The following is a 21,409-nucleotide window of genomic DNA, read 5'->3' as shown; positions in this document are numbered from 1 at the left end:
GAGTTACATGCAGGCAATTTTATAAGTAGTTGGAAGATTACAACCCAAGATATCTTTGATGACCTAGATTAATTATTGAAGAAAGGCTAGTAAATCTTGAGTAATGAGTAATGAATGGCTATCTTTTAGATTGGTCCTCTCATATGCCTGTCAGTTCTCATGCATGGAAGATAATTGTGAGCAATAGTGAGTTGAGTATATCTCTAAGGGGAAGGCTTGGCATGCTGGTGACTGAAAGATGGGTATGCTCTTGTTTCAGCCAGAGCAAAAACAAAGACAATGTACTGATATGAGGGACCTGGTCTTAAGGATGGGATGACATCACAGCTTCATAGCTGTTTCTGAGGAATACCAGACATGTCCCCAAAGATTCAGAGGAATACCTGTGGCACATAGATTATGTCTCCTATACCCTTAGAATACAGAATCAGAAATCATGAAATGCTTCCTTCTATTAAATGAAACTCTCACATTAAGACAAAATGACATTAAGACAAAAAGTTTGCCCAACCCTAAAAACCAAGCCAAGAAAGTCTGGAAAACCTGCAGACAGCTAACTGGTTGCATGGATGGTTTAGGGTTTCCTAGAATGTGCTATGCATTGCTTCAGAATTATAGTCTGTATTTCATTACACATCACTGAGTGTCTTTTGTTACAGATTCTTGTCCTTATTCAGTTGTGTTACTTAGGGTTTCTATTGCTGTGAAGAGATACCATGACCATGCCAACTCTTATTATGGAAAACATTTAATTGAAGTAGCAGCTTACAGTTTAAGAGGTTCAGTCCATTATCATCATGGTCGGGAGTATGTTGGTGTGTAGGCAAACGTGGTGCTGGCTGCATCTTGATCAGAAGGCAACAGGAAATAGACTCAGAAACTGGGTAGTATCCTGAGAATAGGAAATCTCAAAGCCTGCCCCCACAGTGACACATTTCCTCCAACAAAGGCCCTTCCTACTCCAATAAAATCATACCACACCTACTAATAGTGCCATTCCCTATGAGACTATGGGGACCAATTACATTCAAACTACCACATCAGTCATCCTAAAAGATAGAATATTAATAGTAAACAAAGAGAATAATTATTATAAAACCAATTTTAAAATGAAATGTAGTTGGAAGATTTTTCCGGTCCTGCCCAGGCCCTGTGGTCAGAACAAATCTCTCACTCACAGTCCTGCAGCCTTTTATAAAATAATCACATAGAGGCTTAATATTATTTATAACTGCTTGGCCATTAGCTCAGGCTTATCACTGACTAGCTCTTACACTTAAATTAACCCTTAATTCTTATTTATGTTTAGCCATGTGGCTTGGTACCTTTTTTCAGTTTTGTCTTGTCATCTTGCTTCCTCTGTGTCTGGCTGGCAACTCCTGACTCAGCCTTCCTTTTCCCAGAATTCTCACCTTCTGCTGGCCCTGCCTATACTTCCTGCTGGGCTACTGGCCAATCAGTGTTTAATTAAATCAGTGTACAAGGGCATTATCCCACAGCATTTCCGCTTTTCTGTCTAAACAAAAGGGAAGGTTTTAACTCTAACATAGTAAAATTATATAATAGAACAGTTATCAAGCAAGAATTACAGTTACATTGTCTAGTGTATTTGTGTTTGGCAAAATTAAAGAAAATATTCTATCTGTCCTATAATTGTGAGTCAAAAGTTTTATTTTGAAATTGTATTTTATTATAACCAAGGAAAATTATAACTATCTAGTCTTCAACTACATAAAAAAACCCATAAATATATATTACTTAAGTAAATAGGAAGTACATTGTAAGCAATTTCCAAAAATCTAGAATGACAGAGATAGCTGGTTACCTGGACAGTCATCCAAATTTCCTCTGCAACGTTGGAGCATCCATCTTCAGCTCATAGGCCTAGTCTCTCAGTCACTTTTTTCTGTATCCTGTAGAATATCTGGCAGTTTCTTCTGCAAAGCAGGAACCTGAAGGACCACCTCACCTTGCAAAGTTCACTGGTCACCTTCCTATGGGTTTTGCATGTCCAGTTTATACAACATATTGTCAATCAGTCGACACAAGGGCACATTTTTGCCCAGTGGCTAACTTTTGCCACAAAGAAAGAAAACTCCATATGAGTTTATTTAATGCCCATCATTCTCCTTGAGGTAATTGGTGCTGCCAGGAGCAGACGTGTCTCATTGTCCAGAAAAGTCTAAGTTTTTAAAACATTTTAAATGCTATATTCTGTAGGTCTTTAAAGTGTTTGAAGATGACCTATCTATCTAAAATATATCTCTGTTTGACCTTGAAAACATACCTAATATGACTACAAATTTGAACCAGGCAAGAAGTATAGGCAGGATAAGCAGACAAGGAGAATTCTGGGAAGAGAAAGACTGAGTCAGGAGATGCCAGCCTGCTGTCCAGGGAGCAGCATGTAATGGCACACAGGTAAAGCCATGGAACACATGGCAACATATAGATTAACAGAAATGGGCTGAGTTTAAGTGTAAGAGCTAGTTAGTGGTAGGCCTGAGCTAATGGCAGAGTAGTTTTAATTAATATAAGCCTCTGTGTGTTTACTTGGGTCTGAGCAGCTGTGGACCGGATGGGACACAGGAAAACTTTCAACTACAATGAAATGAGCCTGAATTTTTGTGGTTAGAGAAAGTAAATTATTTAAATAATTTTGGGGAAATCCTTTATAAAAAATTTATTACATGATAGATTTATCTCTTGACATTTGATTATCTTCTGGGAAGAGTGACATAATTGTCAGTTGTAACTATTTCAATTTTTCTAATCATTACTATTTTAATTAAATTTTAAAATTATATAGGTAATATTATCTATGAATAATCATATAATTGTCTCTGCTTTGTTCCATTTCTAATTATTCTCACCATTGATGAAATATTCCCTTAAATGTCACAATTACCTCTTTTATTTCTAGCTTTATTAAGCTGTGATTTACAAATAAAATTATATATGAGGTATGCAGCATAATTATTTGATGTATATGTACATTATGAAATAATTACAACAGCCAAGATAATTAACACCCACCACTTTATTTTACCTGGCCACTGATTTTTGTTTTCTTGTTATTGGGTTTTGTTTTTGCCTGTTTGTTTTGTTGTTAATGAGGATGTTTACAATATACTCTCAGCAACTTTTAAATGTATTCTACAGTATTACTTGTTGGAATGACCATGCTGCTGGCCATATCCTCAAGAGTCATCCACAGTTGAATACTTACCTACTTTGACTATTCCATTTTAATATCATTTTTTGCTAATATGGTTTTAATTGAAATAGAATTACATCATTTTACCCCTCTCTTTCTTCCTCCATGCCCTCTCAGCTACTCTTCTTCAAAGCTTTCCTATGTCCCTTCCACTCTCAAGTTTATAGCCTCCTTTTCTTTGATTATGACATACATATGTGTATGCACAAATATATCAATATAACCTGCTAAGTTTTAGAGCTGACTACTCTGCACTGGACAAGTAGTAAGGGAGCTCATCCCTGGGAGAGGCTAATTCTTCTTCTCCAAGCTGTCCTTAGTTTTCTATAGTTCTTTGTGTAGGGGTAGGACTCTGAGAACTTTTTCTCCTTTCACATAAGCATGTCAATGAAATAGCCATTGTTCTGGTCTTGTTTATGCATCTATTTTTAGGAAAGACTGGCTCACAGCAGACTTCCTGGTATTGTGATTCTTACAAGCTCTCAGCCCCCTCTTCCTCCATGTCCCCCTGAGCCATAGATGCAGGAGCTGTGAGGTCGAAGCATCTGTTGGGCCTGGGTTCCCCATGATCTGGTGATCTCTGCATTGTACACAGTTATGGATTTATGTGCTGGTCTCCATTTGCTGTAAAGAGAGACTTCCTTGATAAGGAGTGGTAACTACACTTCTCCAGGAAAGATGGCTCACACACTCAGTTTTAACATTCTTCATTGTCAATCTCATTGACTCCTTTGTTATTTTTTTAAAAGATTGTATTGTTATAAATGTAAATGATAAAAAAATATAAATTTTTATATTTATAAATTATAAAATTAGACATTATAAAAAAACTATAAAGAATAAAATCACAAAGATACATCCTATAGTGCAATGAAATTGCTAGTAATATTTCAATACTTTTTAAATAAAACTTTCCATGTTTTTTCTTTTACTGCATATTTGTTTATTCTCCTAAAGTGCTCAAGCAAGTCTGTGAGTAATTTCCTGTAACAGAAACCATTTGTATTTACATTAATTCATCCTTCCTGTCAAAGTGTTAGTTTATATTACTTTATTTACTAGTACTATAGCAACTGTTAAGTATTTACTGTGTGTTTCAGGAACACATAAGTGCTAATGTAAGCAAAACTAGACCTGACCCTACCTTGGTAACACTTCCACTGGGGCTGGAAAAAAAGCATGGCAACCATGTGCACATTGTTGTATAGTTAGAAGTCTGTTACATGCTATGGATAGAAATCTAGGTAACTCAGCAAACACAGGAGCCTGACTTGAGTTTGACAATTAATTAAGATTTTCAGATAACAACATCAAATAATAGTTGCTTATATGCATGTCAAATCAGGGGAGACCAGACCTCACAATCATCCAACCATAGATAGTAATAGAAACCTATGTGCTTATAAGATTCATAAGGGGAGAGAGTTTACAGCCCAGAACCCCGTAAAGCATGCTACCACAAAATGGCCATACAGTGAAAGATGAGCCAAAAAAAAAAAAAATGATTCTAAAATCACCAAGGCCAGCAAAATAAGAGAAGAACCTCGGGGTTGGTGTCTTAAGACCAAGAGAAGTACCTTCCCGAGGAACTTGGGTTATTCAGTGAAGGCAATGGTGACTTTATGATAAGCTACGAGAGTTGGAAGCACCAAGAAGTGATGATAAGAGACAGTGCACAGCCAGCACAGAAAAGTGCTTGAGGAATTGGTTATAAAAAGGAGAAAATATGAGAACGTGTAGTCTTAGCAGAGAGAAAAGGGTAGCTTATTTCTTATTTCTTGTCAAGTAGTTGAATGGAATTGAGATGTTTTGACTGAGATCAGCATCCTATGCCTAGGTATATTGTTAAAAGCTTCTCCATGGGCAGCCATGTTTGACCTTCTCTTCTGACAGAATTATAGGAGGCTTGGCAGTTTCATAGGATCATCATTCAGATTATAGACTAATGTAATCTAGAATACCTTAACTTGGTTCAGAACATAGTGTCACTATGGGGTCCTTTGATCTCCTGGAGTAGACAATTTCAGAGTAGCCAATTTCTATTTTTTTCAAGCAGAACATTTTTTTTATTGTTCAGTAATTTCATACATTCACACAATGTACAGTGATTAACTCCCCCAGTCTCTCTGTCTAATTCCTCTCCTGTCCCCTCTCTCACTTCCTGTCTTAATACTGTTCCATTGCTATGAAGAGACACCATGACCAAGGCAAATATTATAAAAGAAAGCACTTAACTGGGGACTGACTCACAGTTTCAGAGGTTAATCATTATCATCACGGCAGGAAGCATGGCAGCATGCAGGCAGATATATTGTTAGAGATGTAGCTGAGAGTTCTACGTCTGGGTCCGCAGGCAGCAGAGATAGACTTTTGCTTAGAAAGTGACACACTTCCCCCAAGAAGGCCACACCTTCTAACCTTATAATCCTTTCAAACAGTTATACTCTTTAGTGACTAAACATTCAAGTATATGAACCTATGGGGTCATTCTTATTCAAACCACCGCACCGCCCAACTTTATGTACTCTTTTGAAACCCACTAGGTCCACTAAGTGCTGCATGTATGCACAAGGATATAGGACCATGTAGTGGAACCATGGATAGCCACCCAGGTGCCAAATCCCTGTAGAAAATCAGCTGTCCCACTTATGGCAATCATCAATTGTCAATAATTGTCATCTTAACTATCATTCTCAGGTCTCTATCTTTCTCAAATGAAAACAAAGCCAAAGAATTCACTAAGATTTTTTCATATTTCTTGTTGGTACTTAAACAAATCTTTCAAACTAATTTTACATTATCAAAAACAAAGATGATATTTTTGCATTTCTTTATTTGAATATGCTTTTAAAGTTTTAAAATATATAAATATGTACATTACAGTAATTATAAAAATAGATCTGAAACTAACTTATGGTAGAAAATTGGAACTCAAGAAAAATTGCTTTAAGAAAGACAACAGAGCTGATGGTTAACTGAGGGAAGGTGTGAGCCTAAGTCTTCTGATATATCCGTAGGACTCCTGACTGAATGTGTGTCCTGTGCACAGTGGGGTTTATCTTACACACCTGCATCACCAATTGTGTTATGTGAATAAGTCATACAGTATCCACAAGTAGGAAAAGCACAAAACAGCCACAGAAGGTAAGGGTCAGAACAGCTGTGAGAGTGACCACTGCTGGGAGATCGTGTAAACAGGATTCAAGTCAGTGGGACAGGCCCTTGTGAACAGGGATCTTCACAGGCAGCAACATTATATATTCCTTTCAAGTTATAAGACTTTAGAGCTGGAAAGAAATCCTCTCTAGAATCCTTATTTTACAGAGATGGATTGAATGATGTCATCTTTACTTAACAACAAATATGTTATTCACATGTAGGTACCTTAAGCACACTCAGTATAGCTTTTATGATTGTGTCAGAATAACAATTTAAATAATCTCAGAAGAGTGGAGAAATATTGAATCTATTTTTAAACAGAGTAAAATGCTGATCTAAATTGTTCCAAAAATTTCTGGAATCTAAATTTTGTGGGTAAAGTCTTCAATGTATTAGTCATTGGGTACTGGTCTCTAGTTGAATTTTAAAAAGGATACAACTCCTCTCATTCACTTAAGCATTCATTACCATCATATGGCTTTTGAAAGCCAAATAGGACAATGTAGACTATAGAATTTTGCCATCTAACTGGATGCCAACATGTAGAAGATTGCAAATAGATTCATATCTATCGCCATGCACAAAACTCAAGCCCAAGTGTATCAAATATCTCAATATAAAACCAGTTGCACTGAATCTGATAGAAGAGAAAGTAGGAAGTAGGCTTGAACACATTGGCACAGGAGACCATTTCCTAAATATAACACCAGTAGCACAGACACTGAGAACAACAATTAATAAATGGGACCTCCTGAAACTGAGAAGCTTCTGTAAGGCAAAAGACACAGTACATAAGACAAAATGACAGCCTACAGAATGAAAAAAAGATCTTCACCAACCCTACATCTGACAGAGGGCTGATCTCCAAAATATATAAAGAGTTCAAGAAACTAGACGTCAAAATAATGAACAACCCAATTAAAAAATGGGCTACAGATTCCTCAACAGAAGAATATCAAATGGACAAAAGACATTTAAGGAATTGCTCAACATCCTTAGTCATCAGGGAAATGCAAACCAAAATGACTCTGAGATACTATCTTACACCTGTCAGAATGGCTAAGATCAAAAACACTGAAGACAGCTTATATTGGAGAGGATGTAGTGCAAGGGGAACACTCCTCCACTGTTGGTGGGAGTGCAAACTGGTATAGCCACTTTGGAAATCAGTGTGGCGGTCTCTCAGAAAATTGAGAATCAATCTTCCTCAAGACCCAATGATACTACTCTTGAGTATATACCCAAGGAATGCTCAATCATACCACAGAGACATATGCTCAACTATGTTCATAGCAGCACTGTTCACAATAGCCAGAACCTGGAAATAACCTAGTTGCCCCCGAGCTGAAGAATCAATTATGAAAATGTGGTACACATACACAATAGAATACTACTCAGCAGAGAAAAACTATGACATCATGAAATTTGCAGGCAAATGGACTGAACTAGAAAATATCATCCTATGTGAGGTAACCCAGGTTCAGAAGGACAAATATGGTATTTAGTCATAAGTGGATACTAGATGTAAAGCAAAGGATAACCAAACTACAATCCCCAGCTCCAGAGAAGCTAGCTAACAAGGAGGACCCAAAGAGGGATGCATGGATCACCCTGGGAAAGACAAATAGATGAGATCTCCCTGAGTAAACTGGGGATGAGGGGTGGGCAATGGAGGGTAGGGGATGGGAGATGAGAACATAAGGGAATGGAATGGTCAAGCTGGAACAGGGAGGGAGTGGGAGAGCAATGAAAGAGATACCATGATAGAGAGAGACATCATGGGGATAGGAAAAACCGGGTACTAGAGAAGTTCCCAGGAATCCCCAAGGATGACCCCAGCTTAGACTACTAGCAATAGTGGAGAGGGTGCCTGAACTGGCTTACCCCAGTGATCAGATTGGTGAATACCTCAACCGTCATCACAGAGCCTTTCTCCAGTAACTGATGGAATCAGATGCAGAGATCCACAGCCAAACACCGGGTCAAGCTTCACAAGTCCAGTCGAAGAGAGAAAAGAGGGATTCTATGAGCAAGGGTATCAAGATCATGATGGGGAAACCTACAGAGACAACCAAACCAAACTAGTAGGAACTCATGAAATTTAGATCAACAGCTGTGGAGCCTCCACGGGACTGGACTAGGCCTTCTGCATAAGTGAGATGGTTGTGTAGCTTGATCTGCTTAAGGGGTCCCCTGGCAGTAGGCTTAGAATCCATCCCTGGTGCATGAGCAGGGTTTTTGGAGCCCACTATCTATGATGGGACACCTCAAACAGCCTTGAGGCAGGGGGAGGGGCTTGGATCTGCCTCTACTAAATGTAGCTCCCCATGGAAGGCCTTACTTTCTTGTAGGAGGGAATGGAAGATGGGTTGGAAGAGGGAGGCTGGAGAGGTGGGAGGAGGGAAGGGGAATCTTTGAATAAAAAAATTATTCTTAATTTAAAAAAAAAAAGAATTTTGCCATCATTGCAGAAAGTTCTAGATCCTAGAGCCTGTCTGCTCTGTAAACCATAAGCCTTGCTGGATTCCCACCCCCAACCACATCCATCAGCCTAAGTTAAAATCAAGAATAATTAAGCTTTGTTAGAGATGCTGACCCAATGTTTAAAGTCATAATTAGGAAGCTAAGTCAGAACTCCACAGAAGGTGGTAAGCCCAATAAGATCACTACAAGAGAAGGTTGCTGCTGTCACAGCTACAGTGAAAGAGAAAGGATGAAGGGAGAGAAGGAGTAGCATTTAACAGTAGTAAAGTGCTTGCTGACACATGTGAGAACCTGAGTTCAAATCCCCAGATCTCATGTAAGGGCAGATGTGTTATCATATGTTTGTAACCCCAGTACTTCTACAGAAGATTGAAAGCAAAGTTAGGTAAAACCATGGACGCTCCAGCTAGGCATGGCATACCCAGTGAAAATTATAAAAGGCTTCAAAGATGTTAGAGCTGGGTGAATTAAACTGAGCAAAGGATGAGTGTGGAGACTACATGAAAAGCATACATTGTCTTTTTGTTTGTATTTTTGTTGTTGTTGTTGTATTGTGGTGCTAGGGATCAAATCTAAGAACTTGAGCACGCTGGAAAAGCATTCTACCATTGAGTTCTACCCCGAACAAAATATGAAGATTTATGTATAAAATGACACCAGCAATTCCCTCTATTCTTGTAGAAATATCTGTGTTTGGGGGTTGTCTGGGTGGCATTCTGTGTCTGTGTCAAGGAAGAATAGAAATATGATTCAGCCAAAAATTTTCTCAGTTCCTCCATAATCTGTGTTGATTTTTATTTCAGATCAATGGTGGAGAGAAGCGGCCTGCCTCTGATATGGGAAAAAAACCAAAAACTCCCAAAAAAAAGAAGAAGAAGGACCCTAATGAACCCCAGAAGCCTGTGTCTGCCTATGCTTTGTTTTTCCGTGATACTCAGGCAGCCATCAAGGGCCAAAATCCAAATGCTACTTTCGGTGAAGTCTCTAAGATTGTCGCTTCAATGTGGGATGGCCTTGGAGAAGAGCAGAAACAGGTAAGAAGGATTTGAAATGGATGGAATCAGCTTGATTGCAAACAGAATATAGGAGCTTCAAAAAGAGCTTTGGTGAGCATCAGGGAAAATGGTCAGATGCCATCTATAAGTATGACTTAGAAAGTATCCCTACCTAAACCAGACTTTAACACAGGGCCCCTAATCTTATACTTCCTTTATACTCTTTCATAAGTAACATGTCAGTTTCCTTGTTTCAAAGTTATATAGAGTAGCTACTTTTGGAAGGACTTCCACTTACCCCAGCCAGGATTATATCTTAATGTTGCAGTGTGAGCATAGAGACTAAAAGTTCGCCTTTGAAAATTGTCCATGCCTCTCTTCAGCACTCAGATTCACCCTATTGTCATCAAACTCTTTTTGCTCTTTGCAAAATGGACCTCAAGTTTAAGAGCTTCTACCCTTCCCTAAACCACCCGGATGTGTTATTCAACCCCCCACATATATTTTGCCCCATGTTTCCAGGCTGCGTTAAGTGGGACCAGATGGCTGATTTCCCTGTCTTTACTTATGGATGTCCATGGTGTGACTGAGGGCCATGCTTAGGGAAGGACATGTGAGACATACCAGCAGTGCCATGAGTCACCTAGGAGATCTTGAAGCCGGTGAGGCATAAAGTTTCAGAAAGTAGATGGCGCTTACCCACATGAAGAAGCAATACCAATCCTCTGTCTAAACTAGAGGCTAGATGGCCATTGTCGAAATGGAGAATTATTGCCACAAACATTAAATAAGCATGATAATGAATAAATTATCAACATGACAACGTAAATACAGCTATTGTGAAATGAAAATTACTGCACTAATCATGTTTTAGGGTGACATTTGATTCTTGAAATGTTTGTGGCTCTTCACCATGTCCAGGGAAATATATTTAAAATACTTGCTACTCGAGTGTAAAGGCCTGAGTTCAAAACTATTAAAGAACAGGACTCATATAAAGCCAGAAATGATAGCACTTCTACAGTAAGATGGAAGCAGAAATAGGGAAATCCCTGGAAGCTCAGGGATCAGCTAGGCTGGCATTCACAGCAGATAACAACAAAGAGACCCTGCCACAAACAACTTGGAAGGAAATGGCCAGCACTTGAAATTGTCCTGTGACCACCACACATGTGCCTTGGCATGCATAGGACCATACTCATACAGATCAATTCTCTCTCTCTCTCTCTCTCTCTCTCTCTCTCTCTCTCTCTCTCTCTCTCTCTCTCTCCCTCCCTCCCTCCTTAACACACACACACACACACACACACACACACACACACACACACAGTGGAGAGTGGATTGGGACTTTACAAAAGAAAACTGTACAGGCTCTATAGGAATCTTAGTTTATGTCTATATATATACTATAAGTAGGATTTATACTGTTAAAAGACGTTTGGATTATCTCCTTTGTTCTACTCAGTGCTCACAGGTCTATAATGAATTGTCCAAAATCTATGAAATAGAGCCAGAAAAATTAAGTTCATTCACTTATTTAACAAATATTTTTGAGCATATATTTGCCAAGCACTGTCCAGATAAAATAGATTTGGCAATAAGCAAGACAAATAGGTCTCCACTCTGTGCTGATCTTTCTGGCTTACGTAGCTGGGACAGGGCTACTATGAGGAGAACTTGCCACTTTAACTTACAGTTCTCTTCCTGACAAACTTAGCATCAGTGACGGCTGCAGTGATAAAAGCAGATGCCAAGAAACAGGACTTACCCTCCCATCTCCACACGCTAAGGACTGCTAAGTCAGTCATCCTTCACAACTCGAAATTTCCATTCATTTTACATACCGACCACAGATTCCCCTCTCTTTCCTCCTCCTGCTCCTCCCCACCAGCCTCCCACACACACACAACCCACCCACAATTCCCTCCTCCGAAAAGGTAAGGCCTCCCATGAGGAGTCAGCAGAGCCTGGTATGTTCAGTTGAGGCAGGTCTAAGCCCCTCTCCCTGCATCAAGGCTGTGCAAGGTGTCTCACCACAGATAATGGGCTCCAAAAAAGCCATCTCATGCACTGGGGATGGATCCTGATCCTACTGCCAGGGGGCCTCTTCAGCAGACCAAACTACACAACTGTCTCACTTATGCAGAAGACCTAGTCCAGTCCCATGGAGGCTCCACAGCTGTCACAACCTGAAATTTCTATACATTTTCTTATGTCTTCAAGATTGTCAGGCAGAGGTAATGCCAACAAAACCTTCCCTGTAGAGTAAGAGGTGCTAAGAGCCGCCTTTAATGATGGGGAACATACTGTGAGAACCCTGTGCACTTGATGAATGTAGTCATGTGACTGTAAATAGAGCAAGTAACATTGTATTGTTTAATTCTAATTGAAACCTCACGTGATCAGTTCAGGATTTTTGGAGCCAGTTTCTAGATGGTCCCTAACTCAATTCAGTTTTCTTCCATACTCCCAGATCTTAGATGAGGTTTCCAGTTGAGGGTGGAGCTGTAAAGATATCTTCCCTCCAGTCAGCAGGGATTGCTCACTGATGGTCAAAGCACACATGGATGAGAGAGCCCAGCCCTGTCCCTATTCTCTGAACAATGTCACATCCATGCCTACCTATTCTGCTGTTCTGCTAATCCTTCATGTACTCTTGGAAATCCTGAGCATCAACCCTTGTCCTCTTCCACTCTGAGATTAAATTTCCTGGAGGAAGCTCCAGAAAGTGCCTTCTCCCCAGGGACTGTGCACAGCAGCTCTCATTCATCAGAAGGAATGCATGGTTCCTTTTGTTCTGCCTTGTCTTCTGCTCTTTCAAAAATGTCCCTTACTCAGGCTGACATTTAGTTTCCTTTCCTACCTGTCTTTGTAGTCCCAGTTGTCCTAAGACTTCCCTAGGTTCAAACCCAGAGTTTTCAAGAGAGAGTTAGAAAGACTTTTCACATCCCAGGAGCTATCCTTTGCATTTCCAATATAAAAATAACTGTCTGCACTCTTATTTCTGGTGAATAAAAAAAAAAGATGTTCATGCAGTCAAAACCAGATAATTCCATTAGACAGCAAGTGTAAAGATCTAAGTTTCATCCACTGATTCTATTACAGTGATGATTTGTTTTTTTTTAATATAACAAGAGAGGATTATTAAAATATCTTTCAACATTCTTTTTGCCTAGCTATATAAGATTAATTGTGTGTGTGTGTGTGTGTGTGTGTGTGTTGTGCAAAGAGAGATTACATATATGCATATTAGAGATTTTATATATATATATTATATATATGCATATGGGAGTAGATATGCATGTGAGAGTGAGAGGAGAGAGATTAGAATTGCTATTATCAACTGTCATCTTAAAAGGGGACATTACTCCCATCCCTACTCTAAGTTTTAGAATAGATGTGATTACAGTTACAGTGCAATAGTCAAGACTTCTTAATCAAACACATACAACATCAAGATGTTTTTCCTTCTTTTTTTGCATTTTACTTCTCACTTAATAAGTAACTCAAAATGAGTCTCCCCCTGGGTTCTTGCTTATAGAGGTAGCTGAGGTTTATGGAGGAGTGTTGGAAGGAAACTGTATTTAGTAAATAAAGAACAGACTTATATAATAGTTGGACAACATGATTCATATCCTAGAATCAAAATCTACTGAGTAAAACAGATTTATGCCAAGATTGTCTAAGAAAATATTTCTATGTTATGTTTTTTGAAAGACGCAAGTATTTTGAAATTTGAGTACTTGTTTGAGAATTACCTAAATTAGGTGTTGTGAGCAATTTAGGTCACCCTGAGATGGTTTGTGGCCATGCCTGATGTTCCCTGTTGATGTAGCAGGAATTCAGAAGTGCTGATTCTTTCCATCTAGAGATGCTCTTGCTTAATAAAGACACAGACTGCACATTGTTCTTAAATGGCTAGACTACAACACTACATACAACACACCTAGGGCCAGGCCCATGCCTACATTCAGAGCATTTGGCATCCTTTGGTCCAGCCTCTGCTCTGCAGCACCGTGGCAGACTGCTTGCAGGAGATGCCAGCGAGGCAAATATGCCTGCCTGAAAGGCACTCTGGAGATCCAAAAAATGTCAAAGTTATCCCAAAATGTTATGTCTGCTGCATTACCACCCGTCCATTCCCTTTATATTGACTCATTGTGCCGACACACTATAGTATCTGCTTCAAACTTAAAGTAACTGTACTTAACTCTCATTTAATACTCAGATTTGGGGAGCCTACCTACTGCTCTGTGTTTTAAAGGAACACTCCTAAATTAGTTTAGACAAGCCCACAGGATGGTTTTGCATTATGTAGGCAGTTTGGGTAGGAGGTGGGGATTTCATGTGCTTTACTTGCTTGAAAACCCTGTTGTCATAATAGCCCAAAACTGTGAGCGGCTACAAATATAAACACAAACGGGGGGAAATAGACAGATATCAATGACTTATTGGGGACTCAGAAAATTACAATATTTATGAGAAAACATCATTAGTGAGATTATAATTGAATAATTTTCTGCCGACTAGTAGGAACATGCCTAATAGAGCACTGTCTTTCCATTGCATGCCTGCTCAGTGTGGAGTCAATGCAAGAGTAGAAAGTCAGCACAGAGGTCGGATCTTTAGTTTTTAGAATCCATGCTGAGAGAGAAACTGTAGGTACTTTGGTTCCACCAATACTCTTTCAAGGAGGAGAAATCAAAAGAAAGTTAATAGAAGTGATATCAACAATTCTCAAGGAACACAGGACCTCCTTCAGGAATCTTTCCCTCCAAAGACACTGAACACACTTGGAGATGGCTCCCTTTGAATACTTGAGAAGACAATACTGAATCTGGAATGCAGAGAAAATTGTGCTTGGGATTCCAACTGGGGGTTTTAAATGCTAATGACTTGCAAGACAATGGAGAACCCATTTCAGAAGCATACCAAGTTGTTTAAAAGGCACCAGATGGAGAAAGGGGATAAAACACAAGTATTGCTGTGATGCCGGGTTTTGCTACTTATCTTTCCCTGACTGGAACCTGCAGAGGAAGAAAAAATAGGTAAACAATACCATCCTCTTGAATCGTGGCTCCCTGGAATTTCAGCAACCCTCAACATCTTTTTTATAAGGCTCCATCTAAATTTCTCATCGCTCTGTGACTTTGTAATGCTCTGATGCTGATCACCATGGTATAGGACCTGAGCTTATGATGACAATGTAAGACAATTCAAAGTCTATACAATAAAAGGGCTGGTCAGCTTTAAACAGAACGGGTTGGCCCAGAGAGTTGGAAAGGGTTCTTGAGTTCCTTTTAGTCAGGGAAAGCCACCTTAAATCAGAACCAGATGTAAATTACTAAATGAACCTTAAGTTCCTAATTGAAGACACAGTCGGGCTGTAAGACATTTAGCAAATTACAAACAAAATGTTCTTGTTTATGTTACGTTAAATGGCTTTAAAGCTGCAGCCAAGAGCTAAATAAACATGCTGTTGTGCTAAAAAAGGAGTGGAAAGCCTGCTCGGGTTTGTGGTATTCAGGGGAAACCGCAGCCCACGGTGCCTGGAGAGTGTATTTTTGTAAATGCTACTCCTGTCGTGGAAGAAGAGAGTGGATTTACCTCGAGATGCACAGCCTAATGAGCAGATATCACTTGCAGGGAAGGCGTTTGAATATTGTAGCATATGCCTTCTTACGGGATGCATAATTCATATCCAAGGATATTAGCCCCAGCAGTTCAGCTCAATAGCAGCACCTCATTATTTTATCTCTCAGTATTTATTCCTATGTTTGACGCCTCATGAAATTACTGTTAATGTGTTTATATAAGGGCAGATCTGACACAAGTGAGAGAATGTAATTTCCTCCTTCTTCTTCCTGCTGCTGTGTCTTCTTCCCTGGTAGAGGGGCAAGTGTAAATAGTTAATTTGCTTCAATTATGAGCCTGTCCTGCTAAATTAGAAGCAGCAGGGATATGAAGAGCCAGAATTATACTTAGGAAGCAGCTGACAAATTCTCGGAGCCCTCGGAATCAAATCATTTACTCCTCATTGGTGCTCAGACACCCACTATATAAATGCTGCTGTGGTTTTTGCCCCTTATCTTAGGACAAAGTCTGGATTTTATGCCAGCCATACTTAAGGTTCATGAAAACCCTGCCACCCTATAGCACCGGCACATGTGTAAGTTTATCTTAGCCATTTACTTATAAACATGCTGTGTTTCCTACTTTCTAAAAGATAAAGCATAAAGCATAGATAAAGCAATTGTTCATTCAGAAACCTAGGCTCTATACCCAAGTACACAGGGTGGGACTTAACACACACACACACACACACACACACACACACACACACACACACACATTCATAGAGGAAGAGGACATGAATTTGACAGGGAGATGTTAGGAAGGACACAGGAGGAGTTGGAGGGGATCTGGAGGGTGAGATATGATGAAAATACATTGTACTCATATATGATAATCTCAGAAAGAAACAATAATAATATAAAAAATATTCTTGAAAAACATACACTATTCAAATAATATATGAAGAAAATTTTAATTAGCAAAAAATAAAGACCATAGCATGTAAGAAAAATTTATATTCATAGAAATTTGCAAGTGAGCAATTAGATTATAACTTGAAATGTTAAGCATATTTTACTTCTAAAGCCAAGTATTTATATATACATATACATGCTGATACATTAATGAGAATGTTTCACAGTACTGTGAGCATAAACATGAGTAATACAGGTGTGTGAATATTTATACACTATACACAGTGGGAGCTAATAATTCATTTGAAAGTTTCCATAGCTTTGATGAGGAGATAACTCCAATATGATATTCACTCCATTCAAGTCTGTTACAAGTTATCACTTGTACATATGTTTGGGATAGGTCACATATCTGTCTATTAACTTCTCTGTTCCCAGTGAGGTATGTTTTATTTTAGAAGATGCACTTTAGTAATTTATCCTTACCATCCATGCTTATGCTGACTCATAAAACGTGAAACCCCATTGCAAGAACTTTTATTCAACAAATACTGTCACAGGCTGCATAATACAACTTCTGTCAATATGGGCTCCGTGGACAACAGTGGTCTTGTGCCATTGCAGCTATTTTAGTTTATGTAAATGCACCCTGTTATGTCAACACTGTAACAGTATCACCTGCCGACACATTTCTCAGAATCCTGTCCTATCTTTCGGTAATGTCTGGCTGTGTTTCCTGAGCACCTATTGTGTATCAGATGCTATCCTGCATGCTGGGCTTCTGCCATGAGACTCTCATAATTTCTAATTTCAAGAGGTATCTGAGGATATTTTCATGGCTAGGGGGAGACAGTGAGCAAATACAGATGCCTGCCACCAGATTACTTTGATTCACTCCTGATTTCACTGGTTTTTGTTTTTGTTGTTGTTTTTTTTTTTTTTTTTTTTTTTTTTTGTGTGTGTGTGTGTGTGTGTGTGTGTGTGTGTGTGTGTGTCTGTGTATGTGTCTGTGTCTGTATCTGTGTTTCCTGTTCTGTAAAATAATACCAAGGCAACATTCTTGTTAGAGGAACTAAAGATGATGTATAAAAGAAAGTGACCGATCACAACAACAACAAGAAATATATAACCAAAGCATAAATTCAAATGCTATTTTGTTTCTGTACCCTTCATGCTTCACAATACATTAGGCGCATAGGAGCCAGTCTATTGATTAAGAGTAACTGAACAACATGATATTCAGCTAGTCATCTTCATTGGATACATCAACAAATATGTTTTATAGCCACCTCTAAAGCCAAACTGCCTGTTTCTGATCCAGGAACAGGTGGCGTCAACATGGCCGAGACCCTTCAGTTGTATCACACCATCTTCAGAAGGAATCAATAGCCAGATTTTTGTCACATCCTGTAATTTTTTTCGATCCTCTGAACACTACCTTAAGTCTTTCCAGTTAGGCATCCTTAAGAAAATATAAGCAAGTTAGACAAGATGGATAGGTAACCACATTTAAAGGCCAAGCTGTGTGTAAAGGACTGATGCGTTTTCTCCAACTGGCCTAAACAATGGCATCCCTGAAAGAGGGTATGCACGAGAAGTTTCTGAACTGTGTCTCTGGGATTGTGATGAAGTTATTCTTAATCATACATAATTCTGTTGCTAAGCATTTTCTATAAATAAGAAATGGTAGTGGGAAAAAAAAAAAGACATTTGTACTTATTCAAAAGGAAAACACCTTGTCAGTTTTAAATGGGGTTTGAGTAGAATTCAAAGTGAGAAGGACTTTGCACCTTTTCTTCTATGACTCTAACAACTGTTGAAGAAAACTGACCAGAGATTATGAGCCAGAGCCAGAAAGAAGGAAGGAAGAGGGAATTAGCTAGTATTTATAGGATTTTGCTTTTCTCCATTAGCTGAGGGGATTGTTTGTGGAAGAAGAATGCAAGAGTGAACTGACAGATTGTGTAAAAACGTTTTCTGTTTAAGTGTGTCATATTCACTGACATTGGACTGCTGATTTTAATTAGGGATTATCAGCCTATAAAAACACACATACTCCGTGGTATTTAGAGCATTCGGTGAGTCACAGAATCATGTGAACAGGATCTGGGTTCTCCAGAACTGATATCTGATGTCTATCTATGTGTGTTTTGGGTTAGCTGTTATATATGTTTTAGTTTAACCAACAAGATGCAATCCTTAGATAGGAAATGGTGGCTTTCTTGGAATAACAAACCACAGCGTATAACTATGTTAAGGCAGGATGAATTCAAAAGTGTTTGGATGAGTTGGGGAAATGATAAATGATGTATTATGATTTTTAAATCTACTTCTGGCCAACTTTGGACTTTATTTCAAACAGCTGTGGCCCATTTGGAAGCCATTTTGTAGCTCAGCAGAACACTAATATTTACTGTATGAATCACATACCTTTAAAATATTTGTCTTTCCTGAGAGAAATTGTGTCTTTTCCAAACTTAACTTTGACATAAATCAGATCCATCCTCACAGGTCAGGACTGTGCATTTGATCACTGAGGTGATTGCTCACTGCTGAATGCAATCCCACAAACCCTTTGGCTTCTGCAAATGAAGGGCTTTCTCCATCCATAACTTGGAAGTTTTGAAACATCTTTTAGGAACTTTTTACCAGTTATCTGGACATTTCTGTTCTAAAGTAAGAATTTCCCCTCCTTCCTTTACATGTAGAATTCTTATATATGAATATCATTCTCTTGGGTTTGAGGTCTTTGGACATTTCCATTAATATAGGATTCAAACAGCACCCTAGTCCAGTTTTAGATTGCAGCATCAGAGAGGCACACACAGTGTGTAGTATTGGAACCATTAAGCAGTTCTCAAAGGTGGAGGGTCTAATTATTACTGGGTAGACAACCTTAGATTTTCGCTCTGATCTGGGCTACCCTCCCTTAAACACAATTATAGAAATACACTTCCTGAAATGACCCCCCTTTGAATTCTCCCTCTGAACATCTGCAGCTATTTGGGAGCATGTGGACCCATCAATCCACATAATGTGAAGTGATGAGCTTACATGTCCCTAAAGTGGTGTTTAGGCACTTACACAGTGATCCCAACATAGCCCATCATCAATAGCCAATGGGGAGCCATTTGTGAAACAGGGATCTCTGAATGCTAGTCAGGTATCCCATAACAGCATCGATCCTGGGTGGAACCATGCCATAGGTTCAGCCTGAAGTGGGGGAGTTACACACCTCTCTGTCTGAGTTGTTAATCAACACATTGCAGGAATGTTAACACTTTGTGTGATGTTAGCTGGTGCTTACACTGTTGTGGTTCTAATAGAAACCAAATGAAAGAAAGACAAGAAATGCTAGAATCATGCCACCTTACCTTTGCTACTTAGGAAACAATACTTTGGGCAAGGCTAGAGACCAACATATGTTATAATTCTCTCTAAAAGCTAAATGAATACTAATTAGCTAATGGGACACACAATATAACATATTAATTGAAATAATGATATAATTATTTAGGACACTTGGAAGTGTCAAAGATTTGTCTACTAAATATTTTCCTCAAAAGTTTCTAAGGTGTCTGTATGTATGGGAGAAAATAGCTCTCAAAACCATCTTGTGTGTGTGCGTGTGGTTCGTGCATGTACTTGAGTGTGTAGGCACATATGCCCCTATGCATGCATGGAAAAATCATAAAAGGACTCTGCACCTCTTCCTTTATTGCTGTTTGCCTTATTGCCTTGAGACAAGGTCTCTTTCTGAATAGGAAGCTTGCCATTTCTGCTAGGCCAGTTGGCCAGCAAGCTCTGCTGTCAGGATCTCCGTCTCTACCCCATGATGCTGGGGTCACAGGCATGCACAGACATGCTGAGAGATTCCCAGTCTGGAGATTCAAAAGCAAGCCCTCATGCTAGTATGCAAGCAAGCACTCTTACCACGGAGCTGTCACTCCAGCCCATCAGAACCGCTTTAAGGTAATAAGATAAAGAGTGTGCTGAAAGCCATTATTTACAAATTATGTCATGGAGAAATGGGCTTAAGGAAAAACTAGCAGGAGGAATCTCTCGCAGAAAAGAAAAGGAATCAATCAATAAAGATCAGAAGCGCTCTGTTTCTAAATGTGACTGGACCAAGTAGGGTCATAATGTTCAAATGCTTTATTTACTCTAGCAGCCATTTGTAGTCACATGAGAATTTCAGCAGAAGATTCTGGATTTGAATTCTGCAATAGTCCTGTAAATCTATGACACTCCTGTGCTTCAATCAAAAGATACATTAACTATTTTATTACAAGCAATAGGAAAACTCCTAAATAGGATTCCTGCTCTTCTTTGGTTTCTTATTTAGTAAAGATAGTGGGATGACCAAATGATAATATTGCACTGATTAATGCATCTTTGCTTTAATTAGTTTTTCTATGTAAAATTGTAGATGGGAAAGTCAAAGCTGCAGGCCTCCCCCTCCTTATTATTAAGGGGAATAATCACATTCATTTCATAGGTCTTGTTACAGTTTGGCTGCAAGTGTAGTTATTTGTTTACCTGGGCAAAATGTTCTGCTGGAGTTACAATATTCATGAGTAAATAATACTTCTCACATGTTGAATTTCAGAGTCCGGCACAGCAAACCTCTGTCTCTAGAAAGTAAATGTTGCCCTCTACTGCAGGCTTCTTGGCCTTAGGCATATGCTTATTTAACTGCCCCAACAGATTCTACACCACTTCTCAATATTAACCTGAGTCTGGCTAACAGTCACAGCAAGGGGAACACATTTCCATTTCCATGATAAATGTTGAAGAGGATTTTATTCATTTGGGCTGATTTTAAAAGATTGCAGAACTTCGGAACCTTTAAAACTCAGCCTCAGGGAAGAAGATGAACCCCTTTATACCCCAGTGTATCCTCTTTAAGTAAAGCACGGTAACCTCTGGCTGGTCACTTCTCAGGTCCCAGTTTCCACTGCTTTTACTTTGGTTTTCAAGCCTCTATGAGTGTCTGTTCATTGCAGATGACTTTTATGAGGTCCACCCGGCTGTCATCTATGTCAACCATGTTCCTGTTGCAAAGT

General features: G+C 39.1%; 1 protein-coding gene across 1 annotated transcript in view; it reads left to right on the top strand.

Annotated features, from left to right (window-relative positions):
• The window catches only part of Tox (thymocyte selection associated high mobility group box), a 308,938-nt gene that overhangs the window by 265,617 nt on the left and 21,912 nt on the right, over window positions 1-21,409 (top strand). Inside the window, exon 6 of the mRNA XM_059253831.1 lies at window positions 9,664-9,894. Coding sequence (XP_059109814.1) covers window positions 9,664-9,894 — 231 coding nt within the window. The remainder of the gene's footprint in view (window positions 1-9,663; window positions 9,895-21,409) is intronic.

The sequence above is a fragment of the Peromyscus eremicus genome, chromosome 2 (assembly GCF_949786415.1).
Source record: "Peromyscus eremicus chromosome 2, PerEre_H2_v1, whole genome shotgun sequence".
NCBI classification, from domain to species: domain Eukaryota; kingdom Metazoa; phylum Chordata; class Mammalia; order Rodentia; family Cricetidae; genus Peromyscus; species Peromyscus eremicus.
This window is presented reverse-complemented; position numbering and strand designations above follow the sequence as displayed.